Raw genomic sequence first — 12171 nt, forward strand, 5'->3', positions numbered from 1 at the left:
TATTATTATTATTATTATTATTATTATTATTATTATTATTATTATTATTATCCTAGCAAAAAAGGAGAAATGTCCTTTTCTATCTTTGGCTGAAGCCTAAAATGAAATCTTTAAATCAGACATCTCTCTGAGTGCAAACGAATGCAGTTTAATAGTCATTTTCATTCACGTTTATCTCTGCTATACATGGGGAAAACAACCACAGACCTGTGTACATGGATCAGGAACCATAAGTCTGCCAGCTTAAGCAAGAAGCTAGAGCAACCAGTGGCCAAGCATTTCAGCTTGGAACATCACAGCCTCTTTGATTTGTGCCAGAAATCCCAGCATTCCATAGCACTGAGCCTTGGCAGCTAAAGTGGTGTTAAGATGGATTAATTCTGCAGTACAGATGAGACTAGGTTTCGCGCTTTAACTTAGAAGTCTCAGGGCCTTGGATGATCCTTTACAGAAAGCCCTAAACTGTGTACTGTATCAGTTCTTCTGGAAGTTTTGATAGTGGAAATGAGCAGATCCAGCAAGCTCTTGGGTTCTGTTATCTAATATCTGTTATCTAAGGCATGATGATTGATGCTCAGCTATGGCTCATACCCAGGGAATCCTTTCTCCTCTGTGGCTTACCATTATTGATGCAACCACGGGGCCTTTGATCACCCACCACAAGGCTGTGTTGCCATTAATGTCCCAGCAGCTGATGCCCATATGGAAGGAAAGAGGCAGGGAATGAAAGAGAGAAAGGAGAAAGATTAAGCTCCCAAATGAAAACAAACAGCTCTGCTCTTAAAATGATGACTAATACCATTCATGTTCAATATTTATTTGGCATGATAGTAATTTTTTTATATACAAAAGAGCATCTATCCTGAAATGTCTTGTTTCTCCAGTCTCTGCAACCAGAGGCACCTGCTGAATCCAACTGATCTGCTTTGGGTTTTAGTCCATATTGTAAAGGAGATACCCATAGCAGTGGATCCTAGCCCTGAAACAGGTGCAGCATTATAGACAGCTCCATTAAAGGAGTTTTCTCTTGGCAGTGAATCCTATTCTCAACACATGAACTGAAAGGGGGGCCTCCATGTAATACTGGCTGCAACAGCCTAATAGAGATACATGTCCACCTTTTGTTTCAAATCAGTGTTGCATTTTCATTTTTAAAATAAAAACACAGAAGTTCCCAAAACATACACAAATTTGATGTGTGAGAAACTGAAACTAATGGATGGGGATGAGCAAAGGTTTCATCCCAGTTGTTTTTTGAGCAGAATCAATATAAATTCCACTGGGAAAGAAAGCCAAACTGACACATTTTTCATCCCTACTGCTGAACTTAGTATTTGAGAGCTGAGGCACTTTCCTTCCTTAAGAAGTAACAAGTTCCCAAGGGGAATCATCAAGCCTGCATTCCATTTTTGAGGAAAGAGGATCAGAGTGTTTTATGATGCAAAAACAAACTGAACACACGAACATCCAGAGAGTTAGTGTTCCTCTTCTAAGCAGCAGTAGCCTTCCCTGACCAAATCTTATCTCCTTCGGTCTCAGCTAGAAAACTTCACAGCTTATAACAGAAAAGACCATGAGTGCATCTACACTGTAGAAATGATGCCATTTGACACCATGCTGTAGCTCCATCATATGGATTGCTGGAATTTGTAGTTTTACAAGGTCTTTAGCCTTCTCTGACAAAAACTGCAGGGGCCTCACAAAACTACAAACTACAAATCCCAGGATTCTGTGGATGTTAAAGTGGTTTCAAACTGCATTATTTTTACAGTAAGATTCACCCCAGGGTTTCCAAAGCAGTGTAGAAAGAAGGTACACTCATGAAACTAGTATGTCAAAACAGTTTGACCAAGCAATCAAAAAGAATATCATGTGGAAACACAGCTTCAAGCACAACTGGGACAAGCACAAACCAATTTCCCATAGCCAAGACAGAACAAGAATGCTTTTCTTGCAACTTGCTGGATGAAATCAGAGAGGGAGTCAACCAACCTTCCTGTAGAATGGCATGTCAAGTCTTTAGTGCCACTGTTGAAAAGACTTTGCTACCTCTGGCCTCCGTCATGGGTCCAAAGCAGATGATGTTGACTTGTGCCATCCACCACTTGGGCATTGGCTGGGACAAGGGAAATTTCTCTTAAATGAGAGACTCTGGTTATTGTTGTTGTGTGCTTTCAAGACATTTCTGACTTATGGCAAACCTAAGGCAACCCTAGGGCGACCCTATCATGGGGTTTTCTTGGCCAGATTTGTTCAGAGGAGGTTTGCCGTTATCCTCTCCTGAGGCTGAGAGCATGTGACTTGCCTAAGGTCACCTAGTGACTTTCATGGCCAAGTGGGGAATTGAACCCTGGCCTACAAAGTTGTAGTCCAACACTCAGACCACTATGCCAATACTTTAATTTGGAGCCCATCCAAATATGAATAAAAGTGGCCAGGTCTTTGGAGGATGCTTCAGACAATACGAATGATCTAGACAAGTATTACCCAGGGATACATACCCAACATCATCGAAGTGAAGTCGAAGGACAGCCCAGACAGTGACACAAATGGTGGGCGTTCCTGAGAAATCAAGGAAGAGGATGGTATTTGACAGATTCTCTTACAGTGGTGCTTCTGAAGTGTTGATGAGACTTAAGCTCACATTTGTCTGCCAGTTTGATGCACCCAATCTTAGTGATCAATGAATGCGACTGATTTCAGTCCAAGTAATGCAAGATTATACCAAGTAATGCACGATGAGTGTAGGGCTCTACATGGCAAAGACACCGATTTTTACTGGGGTCTTTGTCCCATCCAAAGTCTTATCTGAGCATTGACCCATACGTACAATTTGCATTACATAAGGGGGAGAGTGGAAACACTGTCTATACTCTTTCGGTTTCATAGGACTTTATCACACTAAGCTCATAAGGCACTCAGGTAGCATTTGTGTAGAAAATGCAAACATTCTGGATTGGAGACAGTAACTATCACACAGCTCTTCAAAAGTGTGATGGTGCTGCTTCTGTCCTGGCCTCTGCATACTGGTCTCTCAGCCCTGTGTTCTTGCTCTAACCCCTTTCCAGCATGCTTTCAATCTATACAGTAGACTCTTGCTATCCATGGGGGGGGGTCCATTCCGAATTCCCCCATGAATAGCAAAAAATGTGGGATCTTAAGTCCCATTCTTTTCAATAGGTGTGCATGCACACATGCGTGGCTGCATGCACATGCACCCATTTAAAAATCTGGGGCTTGCCATCCACAGAAGCTCAAATCTGTGGATCGTGAGTCTGCAGTTGGTGTATTTATGGCAATCCATTAAGTAAAAAGAAAAAAAAAAAGAAAAGAAAATGGAAAGAAAGGCAAACAGCATACTTGGGAACAGCAAGGGGGAGGAACAGAAACCACTCATCAAAGGTCATCTTGAGGCCCTAGATCCAGGGAAGGATCTTATGGAGAGTACAAGTGTAAGGTGAGTGATAGGAAACCAAAGGTTAGACCAACCTGGAGAGGGTTCAGTCACACAAACCATGAGTCCCTTTAGCACCATGCTCAAGTGCGTATAATCTAAGGAAGAAATGCTCAGAAAGAAGCTTACCCCATCCAATGATGGTATACCAGTAGAAGTATCTCCTTTCTGGAAAGAAGGTTTCTACTAATAAGGTGAAGAGGTACAGTCCCTCAATGAAGAGCCAGAAATAGTTGGACATCACACAGTAGTGGAAAAAGACCATCACTGCTTTGCATTCCACCTGCAGAAGACAAACACAAATGTCAACATTTTGCTCTGTAAGGTGGTTGTCGACAAGAATTCAGGTCAGCCATGCTGAAATGCTTAAATATGGAAGATTAGTACTACACTGAGTCCTCCACATTTGCTGGTGTTAGGGATCCACATGAAAGTGGAAAAAACGCAAATACTGTAAATAAAGCCACCTTTTTTTTGGTTACCTGAGAGAACATCTCTCTAGGAATGTCTAGATCCTCAAGTGTAACTCTATAGCCAACAACTGCCATACACTGAGCACAGAATCATGCTGGAGGACTTACAAATGCCAAGAGAAGTGTTTTCTCTAGGAATCTCTAGGACGGTCCTCCAGTGTGACTCTGTTTATGTTGACCACAAACAGATCTTCAGGAGGACCTAGAACATATTAAACAAATCTGCAAATAATCAGTTCTGCAAAAGTCACAGCCACAAATGTTGAGAGCTAATAAGAACAACAACAGCACCAGCAACAACAACAACATAAAGAACAAATGTAGAAAACGCAATTATGCTTTTTTTAACGTTAAAAAGTATTGTGGAGTAGGGAGGGAACATTGCAAAAGCTGCTTAGAGAGTTCCATTCCGAGCAATTTCAGACATCAGGAGGCATTTGATGAAATCTTTCAGCTGGCAGGAAGCTTACTGCTTTCGAGTGGAGGCTGAGAGCAAGAACACAATGGCTGCTAATTGGCAGACTGAAGTCTCCCAGGCTTTTCGTGAATTCAAGAAAAGGACCCAGCTGTGAGCATATGCCTATGTGTGTACAGAGCAATTCCAAAGAAGGCTTTTGAATAAGAATGCAAGGGGGAAAAATAAATACGTGGTAAATTGCTAAGCAGCTCATAGAAGGCTGCACCACACTAGGTGACCTGGAAAACTTAAGACCTATGAATTTTGTGGAATTCGTTGTCACATGGTAGCAAAAATGGACCAAGTGAGAACACGTGTCCCTATACCAAGAAATCTCCAGTGGGTATGCCCAGCTGAATCCCTGTGGCATATCACACACCAGTTGTACCAAGTATGTAATTAAATGCACAATCTGCACAATTAAGTGGCTGCTTCCTTCCCTCATTAGCACCACTTCTCTTTTTTCCACTCAATGATCTAATATTCATAAAAAATATTTTGCTGCATTGGGACAAAAGGACTAGAATTCTGTTCCTGATAGATGCATGTATTATTCAAGTCATTCCCTACTTACAGCAACACTAAGGTGAACTTATCATGGGGTTTTCTCAGCAAGATTTGTTCAGAGGTGGTTTGCCATTGCCTTCATCTGAGGCTGAGAGCATGTGACTTGCCCCAGGTCATCTAGTGAGTTTCATGGCCAAGCTGGGAATTGAATTGTAGTCGCCAGTCATAGTCCAATGCTCAAACCACTACACCATGCTGACTGCTCCTGTTATTCCTCTGCATGGCACTGTGGAAGCAGGTATTTAGTAGCTCCTTGTGCAACAACCCTTTCCAAAGGCATACATGTCACCCACCAGAGTGTACCTCCACAGCCATTTAGTTGTTGGATGGGAGACACCCAGGCAACATCCATATGCATTTCCTCAGACAGAAGCCCTCAAATACATCCTCCTCTTGGAATCTCAGGCAATCCAGATGATACTTTCCTTGTGCTTCCAGATCCAAAAACACATTGGGATACTTCTTGAGTGTCCCTGTCCTTCTCCCATCACTAAATATCAATGGGGTGGGCATTGCAGCAGATGTTTGTGTATGTTTGGAGGGAAGCAAGGAGAGGTTTGGTCATGCTTTATGCCTAAAGCTTCATGGTTTAAGTATTGGACTGCAACTTGGAAGACCAGGGTTCAATTTCCAGCTCAACTATGGAACCCACTGTGTGACCTTCAGCAAGCCATACTCTCTCAGCCTCAGGGGAAGGCCACAGCAAACCTCCTCTGAACAAATCTTGCCAAGAAAACCCCATGATAGCTTCTATATAGGGCCGCCGTAAGTCGGAAATGACTTGAACACATACAACAACAACAACAACAACAACAACAACGCTTCACCAAGCCAGTGTGAGACTGTACCCTTTACTAAAATGACAAATATATGAAGAGTAAAATGATAGGTATCTTTCCAGCATCCTTCCTTTTACTAGCAAATTCAGAGGATAACTGGAAAAGGCACTTTAAACTTTTTAAACATTAAACTGGGAGATATTTTTTTAAAAAATTGTATTTTAAATTGCAATTTAGGTAAAACAAGCATTTGGCATGTTTTACCTAAAGAGCACCTAATTTTTTCCCAATTGCAACAGCTCATGCACATTATGAAATAACCTGGTGTGGAAACTGAGTTATTTCCGGGTTGTTCATATATGCACTGAGTGCACTCAGTGCAGTTTTTGCAGGGGCTGGCCCAAAAAAACCAAAAAACTTATAGAATCATAGAATTGTAGAGTTGGAAGAGACCACAAGGGCCATCCAGTCCAACCCCTGCCATGCAGGAACTCTCAATCAAAGCAACCTTGACAGTAAATTGCAGGTCCAGGGGTGGGGGGAGGGATCTAAATCAAGTAATTAAAAGGGAGATATACAGAAATTATTTTTATGCTTTGGCAGTGCTAAGTCAGTTCAAGCCTCTGGGCCTGCTATTGCATTTTAACAACTCCCAATCTTTGTTCACTCCAGTAGGCCAAGTGATATGAGCATGTTTAAATCCCCATTCCACTGTTTATTGCACTAGTAACAGCTATTTTTTCCTCTTTTCCTCCCAGAAAGTGATGACTGTTTCTGGCCTGCTTTACCGTTGAGACAAAACAATGGTTGCTATCTTGTTCAGCGTATAGGACTCCATCCTTAATGAAGACGGATATGGCTCGGAGGATGAAGGAAACAAAGAGGTTCATGTGAATAAAGTTCCGGGTACAGTGCAGTTTCCTGGAAAGAAGGAAAAGACAGCAAGAAGTAAAGATTGCATCCTATTTACAGACCATTTCCCTTACATTCTTCTCTATAGGTCTTCCCAATCTTTGTTTTCTTCTTTCACATGTTTCAGACTATAATATTCATCAACCCTGACCAAGATGACTAGCAGTCAGGAATAATGGGAGTTGCAGGACAAGGTCCAAATGGATTAGGTCCAATCCTTCTGACAGACCTTATGAAGCTGCCATTACTCAAAGATCATCAGAACAGGCATTTCTGTCTTCACTAGTATTGTTGGTGGGGACACAAGTAGGGCCTTCTCAGCGGTTGCACCTTGGCTTTGGGACTCCCTTCCTAAGAAGGCTAGAATGATTCCCTCCTTGCAGTCTTTTTGTTGAAAGTGAAGATGTTTATATTCAAATACACTTTTAGAACTGAATGCTTTTGATGAAAGAGCTTGGAAGAGAGTGCTGTATTGTTCTAAACTGTCCTGTTTTAACTGCTTTTTGCCCCTTTAAAGTCTTTGTTTTAAATTGTTTTGATATCAGTAATACAGCATGAGTCTCCCTTATCTAAAATGCTTGGGACCAGGAATGTTTTGAATTTCTGAGTTATAGAGATTTCAGAATATTTGCATATACATATGAGATCTTGGAAAAGGGATCCAAGTCTAAACATAAAATTCATTTACGATTTCTATACAGTATGGTGTCATGGTTTGCGTATTGGACTATGACTCTGGGAGACCTGGATTCATTTTCCAGTTTGGTCATGAGACTCACTGGGTGACTTTGGGCAAGTCACATGCTCTCAGCCTCAGGGGAAGTAATGACAAAACTTCTCTGAACAAATCATGCCAGGAAAATTCCATGATAGGATCACCTTAGGGTCTCCATAAGTCAGAAACAACAAAACTACACCTTATACACATAGACTGAAAGGAAATGTATATGCATTACAGTTGTCTCTTTGCATCCACAGGGTCTCCTCCTCCCACAGATAACGAAAAAACAAAGGACCTCAAGTCGCATTGGCCTGTTACAGACTGCCAAAATAAAGCTGCTTCGGGTCTCTTTGGAGGTATGCTATTTAAATGATGCATGGGTCCTAAGAGTCCGGAGGTCGCGCCAAAGCCACACTCCATTCCTAAGCACTGGAGTGCAGCTTTGGTGCAGCTTCCGGATTCTTAGGACCCATGCATCATTTAAACAGCATACCTCCAAAGAGACCCGAAACAGCTTTATTTTGGCAGTCTGAAACAGGCCATTGTGGTACACGGCCCCTTGTGCAGCTGTATGCACACGTGTCCATTAAAATCAACAGGGCTTGCCATCTGTGGAAGCTCAAATCTGCAGATGACAAGACTGTGGATAAGAATAGCCCACTGTATTTTTTAATAATTTTGTGCAGGAAGCAAATTTTGTGTACATTGAACCATCAGAAAGCAAAGGTATCACTATCTCAGCCTTCCCTGAAAACAGTTTTGCATTTTGGAATATTTCAGATTGCAGAATTCCACATAAGGGAGATCCAACCTGTACAGGTGGCTCTTCGTATCCATGGGGGTTTCATTCCTTAACCCCCCCCCCCCCTGGATAGCAAATAGCATGGGACTTAGTCCCATTCTTCGCAATGGTAGTGCAACATGCATGTGACAGCGCTGGAATGGCAGGCCATCCACAGATGCTCCAATCTGTAGATGGCAAGCCCGCAGTTGGTAAAGGCTTGACTATAGTTTAAATCTATTTTAATGTTCATTATTTGCATGTTTTCAACTATATTGTTAATTTAATTTGTAAACTGCTTTGAGTCCCAATCTTGGAGAATGATACGTTATAAATACAAATCAATAACAATCATATCTCTGTTGCTGCAAACTGAATTCAACATGCAAAAGCAGTTAGCACTCAATTATCCCAGCAGGGGTATAGGAGGGGAAGGAGTGCAATCTTGTACTTCCCAACTGATTCAGGCAAAAGCAAACTGACACAGCCTCACCAGCTTATGCATGCTTCCTCATTAATAACATTTGCCATCTTGACCAAACTCTGCTGTTATTTGGCCACATATGTTCCATGTTCCAGTTTTCAATCTGGGTAAAGTTGGAGAGTATGACATGCCTCCATGTCTTCAAACAAGTTTCCCGCATTTGGGGAAATTGCAGAGGTCAGCACACACGGAGTGCAATGGATGAGTTTGAGGCTGCACTATATATATATATTATGTTGCAGAAAGTGCAGCTTTCCAAACTCTTCTGGGGGGCTAACATAGATTCCCTATCCTCCCTCCCAACCCTGCCCTATCAGAAGCAATGCTATTGTCAGCATAGTCTCTCATTTCACATGGCAGAACAGTCTGGAGATACTCAGGAGTTAGAATGTGGAGCAACATAGTGGTCCGAATGCATGAATTTTGAATTATGGGTGGCTTGAAAGTATCTGGTGGCTCTCAAAATTTGAGTTATACACTGGCTTGTTTTGATTTCGTGATCCTCAACCTGGCCACACACCATTGCCCATTAATGCAAACTTACCTGAAACGGCACAAGATCACCATAGCGGTGGTGAGTGAAACCAGGGACGTGCTGTAACCAACTGTGTAGAGAGCTTTTACTGAGAGGTAGTAGTAATCCTGAAAAGTAAACCACAATATGGTCATGGTTATGGAGGAGAAACATGGCAGAGCATCTGCTTTCCCCCTCCCCAGAACAAAATTCTTCTCTATTCCTTTCATACATATCTTTGAAACCAGGACAAAAGAGGACAGAAGAGACATAATTATGTATGCCTCTCCTTGTGAGGGTTGCCAGTCGTTTCGTGTTTCATGTACAGAAATGAGAAACCTTTTAAAAAAATCTTTGCCTACCAGAATTTTTTGCATGTTCCCTTTGAGAACAAAGTAGAACCCCTGTATCTGCAGGACTGGTAACTGTGGTTTCACTTACCTGCATCTGGGAAAATAAAGTCTCTCTAGGCATCTGGAGGTCCTCCAGCATGACTTTATGGACAACCTCTGTCAGAAGCTGACCATAGAGTTGAGTTGGAGGACCTCCAGATGTCTAGAGAGACCTCTCTAGACACCTGGAGGTCCTCCAGTGCAACTCTATGATAAATATCTACCAGAAATAGAGCCTTCTCTGCTAACCACGGTTTCCCTCATGGATACATGAGCCATACTGTATTTGTATATTTTCTTGGGACTGGTTGCCAGACAAACCACCTTGTCCCTTCCAGATCCATGCCACATTTAAAATCACCTGAAGAGGTCTTACTGATCATGCCACACTCTCCTGAGGTCTGCTTGGTGGTTACTTTAAGCAGGTCATTCAGTGTGGTGGCACCTATCACACAGAATGGTCTTTCATGAGAACTTCAACCTAATCCAAATGCCCTTATTTTTCAGTGCATGTTGAAAACATACTTATTTTAGCACACACTGTTTACTCCAAGATGAAGTCTATTATGGATCTCACACAGAACCTATGCTAAGTTGCATATTGTGTATTTGTATATTCTGTACCATTTAGTTTTATAAACCATCAGGAAAACTGAAACGTATATAAATATTTGTAAATAAATAAAATCTACAGAAAGTTGGACATGTTGCATGGGAAATTTTTGCACTTAATGCCTCCATACTGAGTCAACCTGGTGATAAATCTAATGGATTCAATCAATCTCTTATAGTCGAAATAAAGACATCAAGCCTGGTTAGAACCAGCCAATCCCAGCTCATGGAATGCAATAGGGACCTATAGGGAAAAGGATATAACCGATAGGTTTCTCTGTTAAAGAGTTAGGGGCAGGTTTAACAGCATTCATTTAAATATGCATTATACGCAAATGTTCATGAAGACTTTTTACAATGTACATAGTAATGCAGAAAAAGGACTAACGGACAATCATGAACTGTAAAAAGGACAGAAACAGACTGATATTTAGTTCTAGCCTACCTGGTTGTAATCAGATACGTTTTCATTCTCAATAAATCCACAGGCATCATAGTAATGGGGGAAAGGTTCTGACCAGCCTTTCTCAGTGCAGTTCCTGCTGACCTTGAAACCTGGTATGGCACCTGGGAGGTAAAACAAACACAGGACATCTTTGGAGAAAGGATCCACAAGGGGATGCAAAAGGGCATGGAAAAGTCCCTAGGCTCTTGGCTCCAGATGAAATATTGCAGCGTTCTGAAAAAAAAAACACATCCCTACTATTTATAATGACTTTCTTCCAAGGTCTAGTTGCTGATACAGCTGCTTCTGCTGGCAAGGCAGCAGCCATGAATACTGCTGATCTGCAGCCTTATTGCAAAGTTCTTCCAAGTTGTGAAAAGCATTTAAGGAGAAAGACTGGACAGGAGTTGGAGACAGAAGGGACCATACCATTGACTCTTACACAATTTCCTTGAAGAACATCAAGTGATCCTGGCCTCCCAAGAATGGTGAAATATGGAGGCAATAGTGTCAACCACTTAAGTTCATAAATATTATTAATGTTAAGGTCAAATTGCTCTGTATCTCCATCAACATGGTTCAAAATCAACAAGATTGATCTGAATTCCTTAGCACTTAGATCAGGGGTTGTGAACCAGCGGTCCATGGACTCCCAGTGGGTTTGCAAATGACCTTCATAGCATCCGTGAACTGGGTACAAGGATTTTTCTGCTTTGATTTTCTTCCTATTACTTGAAAAGTATATTTCTGTATAGTTTCATGGAGAAGGGGTTCATAACTTTAATCAGATTCTCCAACCTGTGACCCAAAGAAGGTTAAGAACCACCGATTTAGATACAGCGATGTAGCCATGTTAGTCTCTTGCAAAATAAAAAAGAGGAAAGGAGGGAGAGAGAAAAAACAAATGTGGCAGGACCTTTAAGACTAAATGGTTTTTATTATAGCATGAGCCTTTGCGGATATACTGTAAACCCACTTCTTATTAATTTACACTTTTATAGTATTGTTTTAACTTTGTTATAGTAATGCTTTATTAATTCTTTAATCTTGTTCGTAGTTTTAGATTGTGCACCGTAGGTAGGCTTTTGTTTCTATTTTGGATTGTGGTTTTCTCTCCTCTGTAAAGCGCCATGTAAAGCCTATGACGCTATACAAATAAACATAACAACAACAACAACTTTGGCTGCTGTACCAAGTAACATTAAGGCCTCAGATATAAAACAGATTTATACAAGGTTTGCACCCCTTTATGGCCATGGACCTTGGGCAAGTCCCACTCTCTCAGCCTCAGAGGAAGGCAAAGACAGCACCCCATCAGAACAAATCTGGCCGAGAAAGCCCTGTGATAGCTTTAGGGTTGCTCTAAGTCGGGAATGACCTGAAGGCACTGATGTAGAAATATTTTGATAAGTAAAGAGATGATAAGTTAATACTTCAGACAGAAAAAAATTAGCTGGCTACAGAAAGGTTTTGGCATCCCTTTCCCCACAGGCTCGCTTTCATTAAAAGAAAAAAGTTGGAGCAGAGTTACATAGACCTGGATGTAAGATGTCATTTGGCTTTGAATGCCCTTGCAAACC

The 12171-nt window shown here is 41.5% G+C and overlaps 1 protein-coding gene across 8 annotated transcripts in view; it reads right to left on the minus strand.

Moving 5' to 3' along the window:
- ADCYAP1R1 (ADCYAP receptor type I) overlaps window positions 1-12171 on the minus strand; it is a 121034-nt gene that overhangs the window by 26598 nt on the left and 82265 nt on the right. For all 8 annotated transcript variants that reach the window (XM_042472194.1, XM_042472193.1, XM_042472192.1 and 5 more), the window contains exons 7-12: window positions 10592-10713; window positions 9173-9270; window positions 6519-6651; window positions 3584-3737; window positions 2502-2562; window positions 622-691 (exon numbers count right to left, since the gene is read on the minus strand). In XM_042472194.1, coding sequence (XP_042328128.1) covers window positions 622-691; window positions 2502-2562; window positions 3584-3737; window positions 6519-6651; window positions 9173-9270; window positions 10592-10713 — 638 coding nt within the window. The remainder of the gene's footprint in view (window positions 1-621; window positions 692-2501; window positions 2563-3583; window positions 3738-6518; window positions 6652-9172; window positions 9271-10591; window positions 10714-12171) is intronic.

Source organism: Sceloporus undulatus, chromosome 6 (assembly GCF_019175285.1).
Source record: "Sceloporus undulatus isolate JIND9_A2432 ecotype Alabama chromosome 6, SceUnd_v1.1, whole genome shotgun sequence".
NCBI classification, from domain to species: domain Eukaryota; kingdom Metazoa; phylum Chordata; class Lepidosauria; order Squamata; family Phrynosomatidae; genus Sceloporus; species Sceloporus undulatus.